The sequence below is a fragment of the Myotis daubentonii genome, chromosome 13, assembly GCF_963259705.1.
Source record: "Myotis daubentonii chromosome 13, mMyoDau2.1, whole genome shotgun sequence".
Classification (NCBI taxonomy): Eukaryota; Metazoa; Chordata; class Mammalia; order Chiroptera; family Vespertilionidae; genus Myotis; species Myotis daubentonii.
The window spans coordinates 43,351,471-43,374,438 of record NC_081852.1 but is presented as its reverse complement, the minus strand read 5'-3'; the positions used below and the strand labels follow the sequence as shown (position 1 = coordinate 43,374,438).

Sequence of the window (22,968 nt, the reverse complement as noted above, 5' to 3'; positions counted from 1 at the left end):
CCAGGTACTTACAAAGCAAAGTCCTTGCTCTCATGGAGCTTATACTCTAGTGCAGTGGTTCTCAACCTTCTGGCCCTTTAAATACAGTTCCTCATATTGTGACCCAACCATAAAATTATTTTCGTTGCTACTTCATAACTGTAATGTTGCTACTGTTATGAATCGTAATGTAAATATCTGATATGCAGGATGGTCTTAGGCGACCCCTGTGAAAGGGTCGTTTGACCGCCAAAGGGGTCTCGACCCACAGGTTGAGAACCGCTGCTCTGGTGGAAGAAACAGATGGTCCACAGTCCATATAAATGTGCCGGGTTATGTGTTATGCTAAAAATAAAGCAGAAAAATAAAGTGATGCGAGGGGGGCACAAATTTAGAAAGTGTGGCCAGGGAAGGCGGGTGCAAGGAGACAGGTGCAGAGGCCAGAACAGAGCAAGGAGTGAGCCATGCAGACATCTCTCACTCTCTCCCACTACGCTCACAGCTCACAGGAGCCACCAGCCCACCATGGGCTTCCATGTCTCCATGCCTTTGCTGTTGGTCCCCCTCCTCCGCCTGTTGAAACTGAACTCTCTGTACCCAGCTTGGGTATCACCTCTTCTGTGAAGCCCTCCTAATTCCCCAAGCTAGCCATGATCCAAGCACTTCACTTCCATCTCCTAGTCCACATGACTACAAGCATATTGAGGGCATGGATGGTCTTTTCGCTCTATATCTGCAGTGTCTTCTTGCATATAAGAACGAAAGAATCTCTGCGGTGGACACTAACAAACTGGTCTCCATGCTTGCCCTCTCCAGACTATACCGAGTTGCTACAAGGTAGGAATTGCCCTACTCAGCTTCTGATTCACCCAGTTTGTGCAGCTCTGAGTCTGGTACACAGATGTTTACCAAAGAGGAGGCATGTATGCAAGTTATCAAAGAGAGAGGGCATATTATTGGCAGGGAAACATCCTCTCTCTCTTAGTATGCACAAATGAAAAGAATGCCTTTTGTGTTGAGACTGTTAGTTGTCTACCCAAATCCATTCACCACTCCTTGGCAAGCAGCAGCCCCGCTGCACTACATTTCCCAGCCTTCCTTGCACTCAGGGTGGCCATGTGATTAAGTTCTTGCCAATGGGGTAAGCTGTAGGGACATGAGCCATAGAGGACCTGGGCCTTAGAACAGCAGGAATGCATCCTCTAGCTTCTCTTGTCCCTTCCACTGGTTGGAGCCCAAGCATGGCGGCAATCCAGCTTCAGCTATGCGGACAACAATGTCCTGTAATGGAGCAATGACTCCAAAGGAACTGGATCCCAGAAAGACCACAAGCAGCAGAGCTGCCCCTTTTGCCTGGTCTGTTCACATCAGGAACATTACATGAGACAGAAAAGTAAACTTTTCATTCTTTAAGCTACTGGATCATTATGCCCCTCTATCAGGCCATGTGGCTTTACATGAATGAATGCACTTGCCTTCCCAGAGTGAGCCAAACATCAACGGGGACTGGATCTTCATGGTCCTCAAATATCTTTCTCAGTGCCAACTGGGGAAGGGTGTGTCCTGACCCCCCGCTGACTCAGTAAGACCTAGGAGTATCAGGAGAGGAGGCAGGGTGAAGGGGATACACAAGTTAGGGCACAGCCTATGAGGAACTCATATGGAGGCATGAAAGGGGTGGAAGAGCACTGTGGTAACAGTGGGAAAAGGCAGCATCAGAGCCGATGGAAAGGATCAGAAAGACAGATCTGGTTCCCAAATGTTTAAAAACCTGAATCCCACTGGTAAGAAAGGGTTAAGGGGATGCAAAATCAAATGCATACAATTATTTATTCTAGCCTATCTATGGTTCTTCTCACACTCAACCTGCTGGCTGTCATGGGGCTAGAGAAGAGAACAAGAAAAATGGGCAAGGAGTTGGCCCATGGATGGTAGGCCCAATCTCATCAACATTACCTCCCGTAGAGGAACCAGGAACCAGGGAAGCTGAGTCTTCAGCCTCAGCAGTTCAGAGATAACAGTCCTGGTGCAACTCTGGGTCTGCTACTCCTGGCACCACCTCTCCTTCATTCCACTCTGGATCTCTCAACTCTTCTGAGGTTGGGTGCCTACCAAGTCATACCCAACCAGAAGGTACAAGGACAGAGGATGGCCCTGGATCCCAGGTGCCTAAATCATCTGCTGAACTGCTCGGATCTACCCTGGTACCTGCCCGACAGCTCTATCCCACCTTCCATAACCATCACCACACATTCATGCCAGGTGCCGGGCTCAGTGCTATAGAGGAAACAGTGAAGAAAACAGGGACCACCCTGGCCAGTTTGGTTCAGTGGTTGGAGCATCGGGCAGAGGTCCAAAGGGTTGCAGATTCTATTTCCTAGTCAAGGGCATGTACCTTGGTTGCAGGCTTGCTCCCTGGCCCTAGTCAGGGTGTATATGGGAGGCAACCAATCAATGTGTCTCTCTCACATTGATGTTTCTCTTTCTCTCTCTCTCCCATTCCTCCCTCCCCTCCACTCAATGGAAAAAAATATCCTCAGGTAAGGATTTAAAAAAAGAAGAAGAAGATAGGGACCCTGCAGGGAGGCCACACAGAAGAGGGCAAGGAGCTCATTCTCTGGAGCTAAGCAGAAAAGGATTCACATTCTGATCCCACACATTAACTGGCCTTGTGACCTCAAGCAAGCCTGAGTTCTCAAATCTATAAAACAGAAATAATGGTGCCACTTCACAGGGCCACCGTAAGGAGAAACTGCGGTATGTTCCGGCACAGAAGGTACTCTACAAATGCTCATTTCTTTCTGTTACCCCCAAATGTCCTCCTTGTTGGCCTGCCATGATACATAAAATTTCTACCACAGGATCTGTCCTTCAGGATTAAGGCACGATTGTGAAATGTCCCTGTAGAGTAAAATGTCACTTCCTGCAAGAGCCAATTAAATGTTCTAGGCAGGCTAGTAGGCAGACTTCCAGAATGTCTGGTTGAGGTGCTGATGTTAAAACTGCAGGTGCAGACAGGAGTTGCCCTGAAGTAGTAGGCATGGCTGCAGAGCCCTGAGGAGATGCTACAAAGAAATATGAAGTGTCAAGAATGCTAAATCTTGAGATCTGGGGATCTCCAGGAGGGTAGAGAAGATACTAAAGAGCTGGAAGGCAGAATAGCTCAGGGGTGCCTCACAAGAAGAAAAAACTGAGAAAGTCAGAAAAAGAGGAGACAGGGAGGTGAAAAACCTCTAACGGAGAAACAGTAGGGAGTCATCAGGATGGCCCTAGCCCCCAGCAATGGTGGCCCTTCTCCAAGGTGCTCAGCCATCATACCTTGGCCCCCCTCCAGATCCCTCCTCCCAGCTGCTATGTCCTGTTCCTGGTACCATATGGTTCCTACAGGTCCATCCCCGCCATCACCCCACCATCCAGGTTCATTCTAATGAGGAAGAAAGCCAAAAGCTTTGACTTTGTTGTTTAGAAAAGACTTTCAGAATCTTGCCCAATAAAACATGCCAGAGGTCAGGAGGAGGCAGAATATACTTGAGTAGCAAAGGACAAGACTGAGCATCTCTGGGGTGGTTTTTTCTGCCTGGCCACACATTTGGGATGACCTGGGCAAGGCCCATGTCCTCTCTTTACCCTTACCATGCTATAAGGTCACCAATACTCACACCAATTCAGTTCTCAGGAGTGGGAAAAGGAAAAGTTCACCAAGACCTGATCATGTGGAACCAGCAAGTGGAGATAAAAAGAAGGCCTGGCCAGGCTCATCCAAGGTGAGTGCAGATCCCCATCCCCGCACCAGGTCATGGTGAGGGGCAACCAGGCAGCGTACAGGAACACACTCTGCAGAGGGCCAGGCCAATGTAAAACAAAACTTTTTCCTCATTAGAGCTGTCAAAAGCTAGCCTTGCTCAAAGAAAGCTTGACTGACCTGACTCAGCAAGGGTGCCAAGTAGAGCAAATCCACACTGGGTGGGCAGCTAGACAACATCACAGCTTGGGATTTTCCAACTCTCATGTCCTGCCATAACACTCTAGAGTTGAAGGATGTCATCTATGTCTTACAGGGCTCAATTCCAATCAGTTGTCACCTGCTCCTACAGCCTTCTGTAATTTGCAAAAGGGTTCCCACCTACATCAACTCACTTGATGTTGTGGGAGCGGCTCTACACCACACACCTCTGTGCTCTGGAACCAGCCATATGGCCATAGGAAGTCAATGAGGCAAAGCAAAAGTCAAAGGACAATCAATGCAATCATACAAACATCTGTAGCCTCATGGAGCCCAAAGAGGTATGCCCATCCAGTATGCCCTCCCTTGAAGCCCATCTGAGAGCCAGCCTCTATGGCAAGGTCCAGAGAGTTGGCCAGTTGGTTATAAGGTCCATTCCAATGTAGGCCAGGCACACACTACTGCCCAGCTCCTGTTGGAGGAAAGCTGGGCCCAGTCCTGCAGTTGGGGCTTCATAAAGAACAAGAAAACTAAACCCAGAGATCTGGGCTGGGGTGATGCAGAAAGTCTGGATACTGTTGTTCGTGCCTGGGTTAGAGTGGCCCACACAGCTCAATTCAGAAAAAGCACCTACCAGACTAGTGTAGGAGAGCTTCAACTTTTGCTGAACTAGATCCCATTGGAGGCAGGAGGTCCTGCAGGGGAAGATGGGCTCTCAGAGGGCAGCCCCTTCTAATTTCAGATTGCTCTTTTTCAGGAAGAGAACGCCCTTACAGGGAACAGAAAACTACCTTCCTGGAACTTCTGCCCACAAGGGCCAGCTCCATCTTCTGAAACAATATCACAAAATCTCCAGGCAGCTCTGTGTGAAGGTTAAAATCTCTTAGCAATTATGAGCTTGGAAGTGAGAGACCTGTTCCAAATCCCAGGTGGGTGATCCCGGATGGATCATCTAATCTAAGCCCCAGTTCCATTCCTGATTAAGTAGAGATTATAATATGCTCTTCTTTGGATTACTGTGAGGATTAAATGAGATCATGTATGTGAAGCTGCTAGCACAGTGCCTGGCACATAGGAAGGGTTCAATAAACAGTGATAACAAACGGTTCTTTCAGGATTTAAAAACGGCCTTCCTGATCTTCCTGCACCTTTGTGTTTTCTTGCTAAGCAGTCCCAGTTCCTCAAGACATGATTTCAAGTTCCCCCAAACACCCTTTGGTTGCTCTGTCACTAGGCAGCTGTGGCACAAAGGCAGGCATTGGGCAAGGAGACTGTAAACCTGGGTTAGAACTCAGACAGCCTTCCTGAAGAGATGCTGGAGGGGATTATTCCATCTCTAAATCGTACCTAGCACCTCTAATGAGCCAGATATCACTCGAAGCACTACAGACTCACTAGTCAACAAGATGTGACCTCTCCCTCCAAGAGCTTAGAGTTTAGTCTACTCCAGTGATGGCGAACCTATGACACGCAAACTCATTTTTTTGGTTGATTTTTCTTTGTTAAATGGCATTTAAATATATAAAATAAGTATCAAAAATATAAATCTTTTACTATGGTTGCAAATATAAATCTTTGTTTTACTATGGTTTCTATATGTGACACGGCACCAGAGTTAAGTTAGGGTTTTTCAAAATGCTGACATGCCGAGCTCAAAAGGTTCGCCATCACTGGTCTACTCCATAAATTAATGGTCCAAGTGTGTCCAAGCACCTAGAACTGAATTCAGAATGCCATGTCCTCAGGCATGCTCTGCTACTTCCTTCCCTAAGGTGAGCAGAGCTCTCCACCCACCAGCATTTTTACCAGCCATCATTTGTATGCGAGGCCATTATTCCTACCTGTGGGATGAAGTGTGTTCCAGGTGAGAAGACAAAGAAAAAAGTTAAAGATCTATGATATTCCAAATTAACAAGATTAGTACAGAACTCAGCACAAAGTAAGCACTTGTCCAGGGAGTCTGAGTAGACAGCCCTGAACCTCAGTCTCATGCTCAGCTTCCCCAGAACTACCTCCTAATGGTCTTTCTCTCTTCCAAGGACACTGGGGAAGGAGCATCTGCTATGGCAAGAGGTTCATTAACTACAGCTCCATGGAAGGCAGACTCCGAGTGCTTGCTGGCCAGCCCAATAGCTCTAGACAGTGCTCTAGACTTGGCCTCCCTCTCCTCCTTGAAAGGGAAAATACCTCCTCAGCAAGGAGAGAAAAGATGAGGTGGCCACTTGCTTCTTCCAAAGGCTTCTTTCCCTTCTTGGTAGGCATCACGTTCTTTGCTGCCCAAGGGCCTTCACTCATGCATTCCTTCTACCCAGTTTGGACAAGGGCCCCTGCCCCAGGGTTGTACCCAACACACGACTGCCAGGACCAGAGGCCAGCAGAGGTTGAAACCTAGGTCATGTTCGTTCACCAGCAGTGGGCCCTGGCAGGGCTGCCTCTTCCCAGAGCAGGCATCTTTTTTCTAATTCACCTAAAGGTGTCTCCTGGGCCAGCAAGTAGCCCTGGCCAGAGGTGGGGCCTCATGAGACAAACATGACTGCCTCAGTCTCAGCCTTCACATGTCAGCTTAGGTATCTTTTTCAGGAAAGTCTTCTTGATCCTCTACCCCAAAATAATTCATTCCCCCGTCCCATAATTCTCTCCCAACACCCTCTTCTCTCCTTTGTAGCATGCATTACATTTTTATTATTTGAGCAAAATCTGTTTTCCCACTACTCTGTGGGTAACATGAGGGCAGGGCATATCTGCATGTTCAGCTGCAGGCATAGAGCCAATGCATGTCTGAGCTTTTATGGAAGTAATAGAGGCCCGGTGCACAAATCTGTGCATGGGTCGGGTCCCTTGGCCTGGCTGGCGATTGGGGCAATCTTGCCCAGTCCTGGGGGAGGGACTGCAGGAGGTTGGCTGTGAGAGTGCACTGACCACCAGGGGGCAGCTCCTACGTTGAGCGCCAGTCATCCAGTTGGCGGGTCCTAATGGTCACTTAGACTTTTATATATATAGATATGCTTCAGATTAGCCTTGAACTCTCCAGGAATGGGCCTACACTAGGTATTGCCTTCAGGAAGTAGGTGGCAAAGCCATCAGGTAGGCTACTTCAAGAGGGTTTGGTCCAACTGAGACAAGGCAGGCAAGATGCTCCCACACAATGCGCATCATTCTTGTGACCACTAGCCAATATCTGAGGAGCCACAGGATACACTATGGTCTCCTGTTGAAAGACCATTTCTCAGCCTTTTAAAACACATACCCCCTTTTGATAAACACAGACTTCACATACACATCCCCACCCAAAACTGCACCAGGCTCCACCTGAGAATTACTGTAACATCAGGCAAGATTTTTGGTAAACCCCACTTTCAGTGGTTTACATTTAAAAAACAATATAGCCCGGCCCGCATGGCTCAGTGGGTGAGCGTCAGCCTATGAACCAGGAGGTCACAGTTCAATTCCCGGTCAGGGCACATGCCCAAGTTGCAGGCTCTACCCATTGGGGGGCATGCAGGAGGCAGCCAATCAATGACTCTCTCTCTTCATTGATGTTTCTATCTCTCTTTCCCTTTCCCTTCCTCTCTGAAATCAATAAAAATACTTTATTGATTATGTGTGTGTGTGTGTGTGTATGCACACACACACACACATATAATTTCCAAACCTAAAATGTGATTATGATACTAAATATACTTTATCAGCCCTAACCGGTTTGGCTCAGTGGATAGAGCGTCGGCCTGCGGACTCAAGGGTCCCAGGTTTGATTCCGGTCAAGGGCATGTACCTTGCTTGCGGGCACATCCCCCGTGGGGAGTGTGCGGGAGGCAGCTGATTGATGTTTCTCTCTCATCGATGTTTCTGGCTCTCTGTCCCTATCCCTTCCTCTCTGTAAAAAATCAATAAAATATATTTTTAAAAAAATAAATATACTTTATCAAATTTCATATATGCCCAATACCCAGAGATTTTGATATTCCCTCATTCTCCCCCTCCCCCCTTGACAATCACCACTCACAGATGAGAGAGAACACAAAGGGCCTATTCCAAAGAGCAGCAATGTTCTAAGTCAATACAGAATGTGTCGAAGGGGCACACTGGGGCACATTTCTAGCATTCAGCATAGAATGACAACATGATCTAAGTGAGAAGACCATCAGGTGAAAAGCCATGGTCTATTATTTCTAGATAAGGCTATTATTTCTAGTTCTGATAATGTCCAATTATCCTTTGTCAGGATAATGTCCAATTATCCTGACAAAGGATAATTGGACATTTTTTCTAGCTGTAAAATGGGACACTGATATGGGAGAGTCCATAACAAAGAGAAATACCATGACACCTAGCATCCAAAGATCTTCTCATTGTTTGGGGTATGGAGACAAAAGAAACAAAACACAGTTCTGGGAATGACACCACAAGGGTTCCTTATCTGGATTAGTTACTAGTTGCAACAGGCAACTGGAGGGGAAGGAGAGATGAAGTTTATGTGGGGGGTAGAATACTGGGCCACAACCCTCCTCTAGAGGCAGACGCATCGCCATGGTTAGGAGATGGGCATGGGAGTCGGACCCACACGAGTTCTAGTCTTGTTCTGCCCTTTACTCACTAGAGATGTCAGATAAATTATATAACCTCTCTGGGCCTCAGTTTCCCTCAATTATGAGAACAATAATACAGCTTGCCTCACAGGGTTATTAATGTAAAATGTTTAGCAGAGCATCTAGAAAATAAATGAACACAGAAAGTATTTATAAGTGTTAGTTTTATTATTTTTATTACTATTATTGTTTTCTAGTAGGAATGCAGGCAGCTCGATGGGCAGCCCAGAGGCACCTGGCAACCCTCTCATTCTCATTTCCTATTTATTGTCACAAATGACATGACCTCTGTGACGGAGGACAGGAACAGTTGAGCAGGCCAGTGAAATGCACAGCTGCTGTGTTTAGGAAAAGTAATACTTACTCCACGGGGCCTGAGTTTGGAAACGAGCTGCCAGGAGAATACAAAATCTTGCTTGGGGTGTGAGGAGCAGGCTACTCCAAAAGAGGCCAAAGGGGCTGTAGGGGAAGGAAGAGGAAGCATGGGGGAAAGATCCAAACCAAAGATTTTGTGGACACAGGAAGCTGGCCTTCCAAGAGAGAGGAGGCTGCAGGTGAGCAACAGGGAAGCCAGGGAGAACAAGGTATGGGCAGCAGGGGAAAGCTGGGCCACATCCTTAGGAAGGGGAGCTAGGGAGAAAGAACCAGGCTACTGGGACTACTGGATGGAGAAAGGTCAGCACAGATGAGAAGGGCCATAGACTCTCCTGCTGTTGACCTCGGTCCCCTCCTCAAGCCCTCTCTATTCCCTGGACTTCACAGGCCCCAGGATTTCACCAGTATTCCCATCACTGCCACCATCTACTGTGCCCATCTGAGTCCTCTTCTAGGCAGGCGGCTAAACAGTCTGCAGGCTTCACCATTTCCCCTTTTCCTGGGAACTTTGGAACAAGTGCTCCATGCTTTTCTCTGTGGAGAACAGGCCAACGAGGCCCATGTGGAGTAGAAATCGCCTTCCTATTCCACTCTGAAATGTACATGGGTTCAGCTGCCCACATTTACCCCCTTCCCCAACTGCTCTTTTCTTTCTGACAGATGAGAGCTCAGCCTGAGTCCTGCCTACTGGGCTCTGCCCACACACAGCATCCCTCAGCGAATGCTGGAAGTTAGAGGCGGAGTGAACTAATCCTAGACCTAATCAGTCACTCAGACGCCCCAAGATTCAAGTTCCAGACAGGTATTGTTATTGACATAACCCCAGGTAACATGGAGTCAGCAGCAATGTCATCCACCTGGAAGGCAAGGCAGGCTGCTCGGAGCCAGCGTGAGGCCAGCATCGGTCACATTGTGGCAAGTCTAGGAAGAAAGGCTCCCTGACCCCACAGAGGGGTCACCATAAAGGTTGTCACACAGGCAGCAACAGTGAAAGACTGCTTGCAATCTGCACAAGTCTTTCCTGTGCACAAAGCATTGTCATGTACATAACCTTTGAACTTCCCCACATCTGTAGGAGGGGACTGGGCAGATATTGTTCCCATTTTGAAGATGAGGAAGCTGAGGTGACTTGAGCAGGGTCATAGTTCCTGAGAAGTGGAGCTGGTGGGCCCATGACCCATTCTCCAGCAGTCTCTTCCTTTACCTCAGAACTTCCCTTCTGCTCTAAATGTACACTGTTCTCCCAACTGAGAAGAATGGAAGCACTCTAGCAGCCTCACTGCTCTAGAGACTATCTCTCTCCTTCCAAGAGCTTGCCTTCCCCAAGTCCCCAGTGTTGCCAGGCCCTCGCCAATGCTCCTAGCCCTGCCTGCCACATCTGTGGCCCTCCCTTTGCTTTGGCCAACCTGTCACCCAATCCTGTGGACTCTTTCTTCCAAGGGGCTTCCACACCTCTTGCACTTGCACTCTGGACATGTCAAAACAGACCCTTCCCTCCTGCCTGAATACTGCTGGCCTCCTAGTTGGCCTCCCTGTCTTCTGTCCTCCCTGTCCCTTCCCTAGCCATCCTTTTCATCTGTTGAATTCAGCAGTACCCTCTCAAGTCCCCCCATCCCCCTGGTCAAATGTTCCTAGTGGCTCCCCATCACCTCCACACCCCTCCCTACAACTTAGCTATCAAGGTTCCTTTCAGACCTTATTGCCCACTCCTGAAGGTGCACATGCCTGCCCCTGACCCCTCCCTGCACCCCTGCTTTAGCTCATACTGGTCCACTGAGCCCCTCCTCTATTCCATCCTTCAAGGCTCCACTCTCCTGCATCCACAAGCATCGCCTGACTGTAGAATATATGAGTAGAATGTTTCTTAATGCCTATCCTGCCCCAAGTTCTGAAAGGGATGGCCTCACATCCCACACGATCAGGCCCCCCTACTAGCTACCTGTACCTGGGTGGTCCCATGACCTAGAAAATAGAAAAGCCAAACCACTGGCTTCCAGAACTTGGCATTGGTGTGCTCACCCATGGAACAAAGCAATTCGAGGAGAAGGCTGGGTCTATAGAGAGGGAAGTCAAGGGAGATGCTCAGATTAAAGCAGAGAGGCCATCAGACCCCAAAAGACAAAACTGCCTTCATTCCTTACTGCTGTCCAGCCCCAACTCCCATGAGGCCTCGCCATACTCCTGCCAACAAACCCTCCTTCCCTGAGCCCACCTAAAGAGTCCTCTTCTCTATGTGGGATGCTATAGACACCAGCTCGGGGAGTCCTGTGCCCTCTGACAGCCCCAAATGGAAGAGCTATGTACCTGGCAACAAGCAGCTCTGCCAAGTGTCCCTTCTTTTCCTGTCTCCCCTGTATGGCTAGTAAGAGTTCCACACACACCTGGTTTCCTCCATGGGAAGAATTCCTCATTTAGGGCTGGCGGAGCAGGCAGCTTTGGGGCTGCCTGTGCAGCTCACAAGTTCTCTTCTAAAGCTGCCCCTAATCCACACAGAGTCAGGAGTGGCTCCTGCCATGTATGTTTTGTTCATGTGACCCCATTCCGATCAGGGCGGAGTGGACCAAGGGTAGAGACATGATGACCTAAGCTGGGCCAATGGAACTCGCTCCCCTGGGAATCTAGACTCTGGACTAGAGATCTGAGTCCCTCTGAGTGTGGCTGGAACTGCAGCAGAAACACTTGGGGCCGTGTGGCTGAGGAAGGAGGAAGCCAAGCTGCAGACAAGAGACAAAGGGGAGAATCTAACTAGACTTTTCCAATCCTTGCTTAAGGCCAGGGAGCAATCCTGTCGTGGGGTCCTGGAACCCTCTAACAAATCACCTTTTTTGCTTAAGCTAGGTTCAGTTGTTTTGTTACTTGTACTCAAGAGGTCTTAACACAGCTGGGATCTCCCTTGTGCTCCTCCAGGAATACAAAGTAGGGGCTCGACAAACACACTTGCTGAATGAAGGAAACTGGCCCTGGATTTTGGCTTTCTGATTTCTGCCAAAAGCACCACTGTGCTCTACAAAAACCCTACATATAAAGTGTGTAACTCAGCCCCAGGCAACTTAACGTAAATGTACTTTCTTTGCCTAAAATGCACTATATCCTCATTTTCATCTCTTTTTTGGAAAAAAAACAGCACTACAAGGAAAAGCAGGTGGGAGCAGGCCAGAAAAAACAGCCCATGGCAGTGCAGGGTACAAGTCAAACTGGATCTGCAAATTCTGTGCTACTCCCCGCCGCCCCCACCGTCCACCCACCCCCGCCCCCCACTACAAAAAACTCTGCCCTACGCCACTCCCCGTCCACCCAAAATGACCATCAAAGTCTCAGAGGTCACAAAGCTTGTAACGCGGCTGATAGGTCACTTATTCCAGAGGCCATCACAAGGCCAGGCCCATGAAGCCCAAACCTGGAAGAAACCTCAGAGGGTGGTCTTGCCTAGTGATTTCCAATCAGGGCCCCAAGACTTCAGGGGAACCTCTACTGGCCCCCATCTCCCTGGCAGCACCCAGTTGGTTGTAAGCTACCTTGTAAGCTTGCATCTGAAGGGGTTCTAGTGGCTTAAAAAAATAGTTCAGCCCAGCCAGTGTGGCTTAGGAGTTGAGTGTTGACCCAGGAACCAGGAAGTCATAGTTCAATTCTCGGTCTGGGCACATGCCGGGGTTGCAGGCTCAATCCCCAGTAGGGGGCATGCAGGAAGCAGCTGCTCAATGATTCTCTCTCATCATTGATGTTGCTATCCTTCTCTCCCTCTCCCTCTCTCTGAAATTAATTTTTTTAAAAAAATATTTAAATTAAAAAAACATAGTACAAAATTCCTGCTCCAGACCAACTCCTTCATCATTCAGATGAGGAAGCACTCAGGGAATCATGGGTGCTACACATACTGGTGTCAAGTGGTAAAGCTGGAAGAGAATTCTGGCTGCCTGACTCTCCCCACTGCCTCTCTCCTGAGGCTACTCTTTCAAAGGCTCACTTGGGCAGGGCCACAACACTGGTCCTGTGTGGATGAGACCTGGCTGGGGAACACAGAGAGGACACTGAAGACACAATGCAGTGCCCACCATTGGGCACGGAGTCCGAGGTGACCCTGGCTGCATCAGCGGAAGGGTGATGAACAATATGGAACTGTCCTGATGCTAGTCCTCTGCTATATATAGTTTCTCCCCTGAAATGACCTCACGCAGCAGCAAAGCTTGTGGTGTGGCAAAACTGGCTATGTGTCCCCAACTCCAGAGAAGGAGAACACCGCTGAAGAACACAGGAGGTAAATGGGAAAGAAGGGGAGTCTGCAAGATAGGGGGTAGGGGAGCAAGCTTCTGAGGCAAATCAGGAGAAATTTTTACCCTTAAATCCCTAGGCAACAGCAGAGAAGAGAAAACCTGAGACACTTGGGTAGTGAACGATGAAATACAAGTCTCAAGTCTGGGGTGCTGGAGTCCCTGGTTTCTCACAGGCTCTAGTCCTTGCTGCTCACAGATGTTGGGTGTCTCTTCCCAAACCACATTATTCATCTGCACCCCATTTGCAGGGATCAGCAGAGGCTCTCTTTGACCTAAATGCCCCCATTTACTCTCAAGACCTTCCCTACCTTGGTGTATACCGCTAACTCGACTCTATTGCCTAAAAGGAAAAAGAAGGGCTAGAAAGATAAACACCAAATGGGGAATGGGGACTCTCTCGGTGGTGGGAGTACAAAGATTTTCTCCTTTGGGCCTTCTGGTATTGTTCACATTTTTTAACCTGAACACATATTACTTTTACAATAAAGAAAAACATATTACTTGCTTCTCTCCAACCTAACCCTCCAAACTCTCCTCACTTACCCCCAATACCTGTTCTATCCCACCTTAACTCTTTCTAAACTGTCCATATATTGTCTTGGTCTCTGCTTGTCTGTACACTGTCTGCTTGAAATGGTTTCACACTTTTGTCTTTGCTTCCTCCCCGCAGACAGATGGAAAGCCACATGTGTAACATTTGCACACGTTTGCAGGAATGAGGCAGGATGTAGTAGAAAGGGCCCAGGAACTGGAGTCAGATTTCCTGGGTCCAATATCAGCTCTACCTCTGACTTTGCAGGGCAGACCAACAGCCTGACCAGAAGCTTGACCTCTTTGAACCAGTTCCTTTAGCTGAAGTCCTTAAAATTGCCAATTCCCTTCCCCTAAATGATAAGGATGGGTTCTGAGCAAGACTGCCAACCTCACAGTTTTTGAAGAAGTGATCATTTTACCTCTAAAACTAAGGCTCCGATCCAGCCTAAAAATGGGGTCCATCCATTCATACCCAAACTAGCACCGGGTGGTGGGCTGCATTCAGGAAGGACAGGGTCCACAGGCTGAAATCTCTCCTTGGATACTTCCTCTGGCCCAGGGCCCCTGGCATAGACAAATGCCCAAGGAGTGAGTGGTGCTCTCAGAAGTAGCGGGCTGAGCCTCTCTGTCCAGGACTGCAGAAAAAGTGTTTGACGACCAACAATGGGCCGGGCATCCAGTCCCTAGATCTCCCATGGGGCATGTGTCACGGAAGGACAGAGCTAGACTGAGCTTCAAACAGGAAGGGTCGGCTGCAGATTAAAGGGCCTGACGAAGCTTTCCCTCAGCCTATTGACTCCAAAAACCAGCCCATCCTACTCCCCAGGGAGAAGGCCCAAATAACAGTGCATACAGCCTGTGGAGGTTTTACAGTTTCATTTGGGGCCTTATAAAAAGCCATAATAATAAGCTTCCAGCCAAATAAGGCCCCCTTCTTCTCAGCAGCCAGCCCTGGAACGGGCCATGAATAAGAACATCAAATTGGGCCCTGACCGGTTTGGCTCAGTGGATAGAGCGTCAGCCTGCGGACTGAAGGGTCCCGGGTTCGATTCAGGTCAAGGGCATGTATCTTGATTGCGGGCACATCCCAGTGGGGAGTGTGCAGGAGGCAGCTGACCCATGTTTCTCTCTCATCGATGTTTCTAACTCTCTATCCCTCTCCCTTCCTCTCTGTAAAAAAAATCAATAAAATATATATTTTTTTTCTGGTCCAATAAAATATATTTTTTAAAATTTTTTTTTTAGAAAAAAGAACATCAAATTGGGCCAGACCATGATGAGCTCTGGGCTCTGTGAACCTGATGTGAGAGCACAGAGGGAAGAAGAGCAATCAGTAACCAAAGAAGTAGGCCTGGGATGTAAACACGGCATTCAGAGCATCCCCAGCTCCCAGGACTGCCTCCTTAGCTGACCTGGACCCTCGGCACTGTGTCATGGATCTACCCACTGGAGATGCTTAAGTGGAAGTGTGTTTGGAAAAAATAAAAAGAAATCACAGAAGCTCTAGTATTCATCAGACTGTAATCTCCTTGAGGAAAGGAATGGACTCTATGATAGGCCCTGGGCGCGGCACAGTGCCCAGTGTCAGGCAGATGCAGTGAATATTTAGTTTCCCATGGTGGTTAAGGAACAGGCCTTGGGATACAACTACCAGGATTTGAACAACAGTTCATCTGTTTTCATGGACAAATGTCTTAACCTCTCTGAGCCTCAGCTTCCTCACCTATAAAGCGGAGGTTATTATGCCTAACTTACAGGGCTGATGTGAAAACTGAAAGCAATGAAGTAGGGTGCCTAACACATATGTAACAGAAAATTAATAAACAATACCAATTTCAGTGATGATGATTCCTGAAGCTGCTGAGAGAGCTCAGAAAATGAAATGGTCAGTCACATGACAATCTATTTGGGGGAAAGAGTGCATTCTCTAAGTAAATAACCAGTATCATGCAATATCCCATTTAGAGAGAACAGTGTGGTCTGTTTCCTAAGCACAGCACGGGAGTGGGGAGAGGTGGAAGAAGGGACAAACCCATGAAAGTTGTCACCAAGTGCACTTGCTGGCACATTCAAGATGTGTAGTGTGAGAACTGGCAGAAGTGGACTATTTGCTAGTCATGAGTGACAATGACGTCAGTAAACCAGCTCTACCTGTTTAGAACCCAATGAGCCCTTAAATTGAAATTGACAATGAGGTAGATATTGCATGGAAGGAACCAGGGCTGAGAATCAAAAACTGGTCCAGAATCCAAAATCTTCCATTTCTCACAGTGTTATAATGCACATAATAGTAGATATCACTGGGCCTCTCTCCTTAAATGAAGACCATCTCACCCTCAGTGAATTACTAGAGGATTAGATGAAATGTGTATGAAGTACCTACTGCACAGCCTGCCACACAATAGTGGCTCAATAAATAGCAGTATATACTAATTATAAAACAAATGTTTTTAAATTCTACTTACAGGGGCTGTGTGTTAAGTGTTAATGTTTATCGCCAGTTTCTTGGAAGTTTATGGAGGAGGTGTTTGCAACTGACAAAGTGTATCAGAGAAATATAGAAGGCTCCAAGAAGGAATCCCAGCGGATCCAGAGATGTCTGACAAGCTGAAGATGGGCCACAGCAAACTAAGGGTGCTCTAGAGCCTTAACCTTCCAGGCAAGTAATATTTGCATCTGTAAGAAGATAGCCCAAAAAGTAGCCACTAGTTGTTGTTGGAATCAGCAAGAATGTGGAGGTGTTGCAAGGGATTTGTTACTAACAAGAGTTGAAGTTCTTAAGTTTTTGTGAATGATTCACGTTTTTTTTTAATGAAGTTGAATTCAAGACTATCTCTATACAAACACCATTCTTGGGCAACTTGCTTCCAATTTGCTTTCCTGAACGAATGATAGTAATGATAAGAACAACTGATAACCAGTCAGCACTAGTATATTCAATGGAAATTAGGTTTTGTATATAAAATTCATTGGCCTTGCTTCACAACTTGGCAGGGGGAGGGGAGGAACAGTCTGAAGACAGCTAGTATAAATACAGTGACAAGCATGGTGAAATAGTAAAAAATAATAACTACCATTTATTGAGTATTTTAATATGTCCCAGGCACCATTTAAGGATTTTATGTTCATTAACTCATTTAATTCTCATGACAACCCCATGGAGTAGGCACTATTATCTCCATTTCACACATAAGGAAAGTGAGGCCCCCCAAATCCGGAACAATTTGCCTGAGGCTAATGAGCTGGAGGAGCTGTAATAATAAAATGCAAATAGTCCCTACATGAATAAAATACTTGTCATAACTGTCATAATTATCTTCTACCAAAAGAAAACTATATTTTCTAAAGATCCTCTTTGAAAGATCTCAGATATTGCAAATCAAAATAAATGCATGGCCAGAGCTTTCTATATACTCTGACTCCAGGGAAGGGCCAGAGAGCGGCCCAAACCTGATTTCCCCGTGGGATAGGGTGGGTACACTCCGCTCCTCCCAACACTCTAAGCTGAACAGGAGTCAGTAGAATACAAATCCCCAAAGGAACACTGAATGTGGCCTTGGTTATTGTCATGAACTACCTACTGCTATCATTTGCTAAGCATCTGCTGTGTGTGGGCATCTTGCTGATCACTTTACACACAGGATCCCATATACTAGTAATCCTTGACTACACTGCCCTTGCCACCATTTTACAGATGTGGAAACTAAGGCTCTCTGACCTGAGGCTTTCTCACTGCTCTGTCACTTCTTTGTCAATAATCTTGAGCAGCTTAACACCCTCACTAAGTCTCAGTATCCTCATCCATAAACCAGGAAAAATGATTCCTGCCCTGCCTACCTAACAGGATGGGTGTGGTGATCAAATGATACATTATACTTGAGAAAGCACTTTGAAAACTAAAATGCTGAGCAGAGCAATGGATGGATCGTTAGTCTTATTAATTACAAAGAATGACACCTGATCCTGTAAGCACTTCGCTAATGTGACACTGTTGCTTCTTTTCCCTTGGGAATTTGGGAGTAATTCTGTCTGCAGAGCCAGGTCACTCTTTTCAAGTCTCTGGCATCTGGGAGTTGGAAAGAGCAGTTCCTTCTGGGAGAAGGAGGAGGAGGAGGAAACACAATGCTTGCATTCTACTTGTTTCTCTTTAGGAACACAATCTTGGTTGAGATTCTACTGCTCCTAGTAAACTCAGCCTTCAAACAACATTCAATGAATATTTATTGAGCACCTACTATGTGCCAGGCATATGTGGCTCCTAAATGTGCAGGCTGGGGTCTAGCTGCTGGAAAATTAAAGGAGGTGACAGAAACAGGAGGGGAGCAGAGTGGACCCTGTCCTTGAAGCTCGGCAGACTTCACAGCTGACCTCCTAGATTCATTTCATGGGGGTTGGAGGAGGGAGCTGACAGCACAATGGAATGAGCACTGGAATTGAGTCAAAGTACTTAAGCTGAGTTCCATGACCACCAGCAATCAATTTACCTTCCTGACCAGCAGTTCTCAACCTGTGGGTCGCGACCCCTTTGGCGGTCGAACGACCCTTTCACAAGGGTCGCGCCTAAGACCATCCTGCATATCAGATATTTACATTACGATTCATAACAGTAGCAACATTACAGTTATGAAGTAGCAATGAAAATAATTTTATGGTTGGGTCACAACATGAGGAACTGTATTTAAAGGGCCAGAAGGTTGAGAACCACTGTTCCAGACCATCAGCTTTCCCAAATGTAAAATGAGTAAAAATGTCCCCATAGGCAAAATAGGAAGAATCAAATAACATGATTGTCTGAATGGATCTAGCATGTTGCCTAGAGGTACTCAATAATAAACACTTATTTTAAAAAACATTTAATTCCAGTGAAAATAAACTACAGTGACCAAAAGCCTGGGCTCTGAAATCAGACCACTTGGGTTCCAGTCCTGGCTCTGTTGTTTACAGCTGTGACCGTAGGCAGGACGTGTTAGCTTTCTAAGGTTTGATTTCTTCATCTGTAAAAAGGTGATAATAGTTGTGAGGATTGACCGAGATACTGCACGGTAATGTTCCCATGTTCCCGGCACATGGTAAACACCCACCTGTTGCTATTGCAGCTCTTCAAGCCCTAAAAACAACAAAACTCCATCCATGAGCTTGACTCTAGGATCCAGGCTACTTGGGGACCAGTTGGCTGCCTAGGCTTGGGCTCTGGTGCTAGCCTCCCAGAGCAGACAGGTACAAATGAGGCCACCCCGTTCCCCACTGCCCCCACCCCTTACCCTGCAGAAAGAAGGGGCTCCAGACCTTTTCCTTACAGCTGTCTCTTTCCAAGGACAATAGATACAGGAGTTGAGGGCCTGGGGCTGGTCAGAGGTGTGGGAGCACATTGTACTCAGTCCCCCTTCCTAGGGGGCTCAGAAAGCAGAGAGATCTTGTCCCCAACAGCTCAGAGAGAAGCACATGGCCTTGAACAGCAGACAAGCACCATGTTACCATGTCACCATAATACTCCATACCTTTCATTGAGCACTACATTCTTCACTTGAACCACAGTCCTCCATCTCTCACATGCAAAAAGGAGGTAAAAAAAAAAGTGGTGCTCAGAGTAAGATAGCATTAACATCTTTGGGAGCCAGATAAATGATAACACAGAAATGCTTTGCTTAACAGGAGACATCCATCCATCCATCCATCCCAACTATTGACCACATAGTTAGAAACCAAATTCTGACTGACCAGAAAAATGTCACAGACTCTCCCCACCCAAACTCCTGTATTTGCCTCTCTGGGGGACCCGTCAAGCTTCACTTTGAGCCCATCTACTCTTTCTCTAGGCATAATTCTAACAAGTTCAAGAAATGAGAGGGGCTGCTATTTGAGCCCAGCAGATGGGATTTCAAGAAGTGAATACTTCAATAAGATACCACTTCACACCCATTAGGATGGCTACTACCTAAAAATGAGCATGGGTGCACACACACACACACACACACACACACACACAAACACAGCAAACAAACAGAAAAGACACACAGAAAATAACAAGTATTAGCAAGGATATGAAGAAATTGGAACCCCCATGCATTGCTGATGGGAATGTAAAATGGAGCAGCCGCTGAAGAAACAGTACAGTGTTTTCCTCAGAAATTAAAACACGATCCAGCATTCCATTTCTAGGCCTACACACAAAAGAACTGAAAGCAGGGTCTCAAACACATATTTGTACAGTCATGTTCACAGCAGTATTATTCACAACAGCCAAAAGGTGGAAGCAACCTAAGTGTCCTATGATGGCTTATGGATAAGCAAAATGTAGTATATACATACAATGGAGTATTATTCAGCCCTAAAAATAAGGAAAATTCTAACACATTGCTACAACATGCATGAAACTTGATAATGCTATGCTGAGTGAAATAAGCCAGACACAGAAGAACAAATACTGTATGATTCCAGTTTTATGAGATACCTAAAGTAATCAAATTCATAGACAGAAAGTTGAATAGCAGTTGCCAGGGGTGAGAGAAGGGGAGAATGGGAAGCTGGTGTTTAATGGGTACAAAGGTTCAGTTTGGGAAGATGAAACAAGTTCTGGAGATGAATGGTGGTGAGGGCTGTACAGCAGCATGCATGTACTTAATGTTACAGAACTGTACACTTAAAAGTGATCAAAATGATAAATTTTATGTTATGTGTATTTGACCACAATTTTTTACTAGGGAGGGGAGGAAGTGACCATTAACTATCAGGGAGAAAACAGAGCAACAACCATAGGTGGAAACATGAACCCCAAATGCACAGCAGCAGAGAACCATTTAGTTTGGGGCCCACTGCCCTAGAGACTCATAAGCCCAAAGGCCTGACACCGTCATAACACAATAACCGATCAGGCAAGACCCACTCTTCTAATTCAGAGCCAGGGACAGGACTCAGAGCCTCCTCGCACCAATGCTGCTGCCTGGCACCTGGAGGTAGGGCTTCTGAACAGGCTCTGCCTTGGCCATTTCCTTCTGCCCGCCACCAGTTTACCCCCATCTCCCCTCTCCTTTCAGATACAAAGACTTTGGACAGAAAGAAGCTTTTGATGTCCCCACCTTCACCAAGCAAGTGCTTTGTATATATAGATGCAAACTCAACATTTCAAGTTGCAGTGGTTATTCATGCTCAGCATAGTTTGCTTATAAGCATATCATCCATTTCAGAATGAGTCCCATCCGAAAATGTTTTAAAACATTTCTTTTATAGTTTTGTTCCTTTAAAAAGAGTAAACTTCAATGTTATGGTGTGGAGGGAATCGCTGGCTAAGGTTTTGTGCGTAAAAATTCTGTAGCTTTGGATAATAGAAACTATGTTCACAGTCTTTTTTCATCCAGGATCTCACTTGATTCTTACAACCTCTTTAGGAGGTCAGCAGGGTACAAATGGGGAAACGGAGTTCAGAGGGACCAAGAGGCTTGTCCAAAGTAACACACAATTAGGAAGGAGCAGAGAACCAAGGTTTATTTCCCATTAATGCCAGATGAGGCTCTGAGCTGGGACCTCATATGTGAGCAGATAGTGCAGCCATGAAAGCAATTTTTAAAACAGTGTCAGCTTAGTTTATCCCTACAACATCTCTCTGAAGTCAACTGGAGATATTATCATATTTTTATTTATCAAACAGAGGATCAACTGAGCACAAACAAATGATTGGCCCAAGATCACCACTCAAAAAAGTGGCAAAGAGACTAGACCTCCTCCCTTTTCAATACATTTGACTCTGACCACTTCCCTCCAATGTCTTGGCCTTAGCACACTTGAAACTTAAAGAAGCCCAGGCAGTTTTTATATAGGTTGCACCATATTTCTGTGAACTCTGCAGGGAGTAGATATACCTTTATTCTTGTTTGTTAATAGCTGGAAAAGAAAAGAGAAGTTAAAGAAATCTTCAAGTTCCTTTCAACTCTAAAATTCTATGATTCTAAAAATTCCCTAACATGTCAATGGGGTAGAGAGGCCTGGAATCCACATCACCCTCTTCCTTGCCTCAGCCTGTTAGACTACCCTATCACTTCCCCTTGAGTTTATGACTACAAATACCATGTGTACCTGGGAGAGGTGTCCACTCTTACATAGATGCACACATAGAATGGCTAGAAAGTGCTACTCCCTGTCTAGAACCCTTGAAGAGGGCTTCACTTTGCTCTCCTGCTTCAGCCCTGGTATCTTCTAGGAAGAGGCTCCCAAACCACAGGGAATTAATACCCCAGGTATTTGAGACCTTCCTAGTCCTTGGGTGAGAGAGAAACCAGTCCCAGGAACAGAACACCACTCTGAGGTGGCAGCCTAAGTCCCTTCATCAAATACCTGCCCTAACACCCATCTAAGATGGGAGCACAATCAGATCTGCTCATTCCTGCTTTTCTATAAACCTCACCAATTAGGTTACACACACTAGTTTCATCATTAGGCATCTACTATACACCAGGCACTGCTCTGGGTACCAGGGAATGAACAAATAAGAATCTCTGGCCACATCCAATAGGGGAGACAGCCAATGTCAGGTAATGATAAGTGATGTAAAGAAAAATAAAATAGGGAATAGTGGTAGATAATGCTGAGAACAGGTGGTGAAGGGAAGAGGTTGATTTCTAAAAGAATAGCCTGGGAGGGCTTAACTGAAAAGGAATGTTTGAGGAGATAGAGGATAAGAGGGAGGGAGGGACCCATTCAGATATCAGAGGCTGGAACAGGGAATGAAGAGCAAAAGATGGTTTAAGAAAATTAAGCTGGTGAAAATCCTATTATGTCTTGTAGGCCAACACAAGGACTTTGAATGAGATGGGAGCAAAGGAGTAACAAAATCTGACTTACAGTTTACAGCATCACTCTCGCTGCTGTGCTCAAAATAGTCTGTCGAGAGACAAGGGAGGAAGTAGGAAGGTCAGTTAAGAGGCCAATGGTAGCTTAGACCAGGGTGAAAGTGGTGAAGACGGTGAGAGTCAGGTTCTGGATATATTTAAGGCAAAGCCAACAAAATCTATTGAATAAGTGGATGTGGGATGTGAGAGGAAGGGAGGAGTCAGGGATGACTCTAGAATGTTGGGGGCCTGGGCAACTGGAAGGATTAAATCACCATTAACTGTGATGGGAAAGTGTGGAAGGAGCAAGGGTGTGGATTCTATTTGGGGCATATTAATCTGAGGAGCCTTTTAGACATTAGATGTGTTATGTAGGCAGCAAACTATATAAGGCTAGACAGGATGGGCTGAAATGATAAATGTGGGTGTCCCCAGCATATATAATAAAAATACATAAT

At 46.4% G+C, this 22,968-nt stretch overlaps 1 protein-coding gene across 2 annotated transcripts in view; it reads right to left on the bottom strand.

Moving 5' to 3' along the window:
- Positions 1 to 22,968, bottom strand: part of UBTD1 (ubiquitin domain containing 1) — a 58,096-nt gene that overhangs the window by 30,327 nt on the left and 4,801 nt on the right. Inside the window, exon 2 of one of the 2 annotated variants that reach the window (XM_059660980.1) lies at positions 14,108 to 14,252. The exons of the other annotated variant lie outside the window; for it this stretch is intronic. Within the exon in view, the coding sequence (XP_059516963.1) occupies positions 14,108 to 14,150 (43 nt within the window). The 5' untranslated portion in view covers positions 14,151 to 14,252. The remainder of the gene's footprint in view (positions 1 to 14,107; positions 14,253 to 22,968) is intronic. 2 annotated transcript variants of the gene reach the window in all.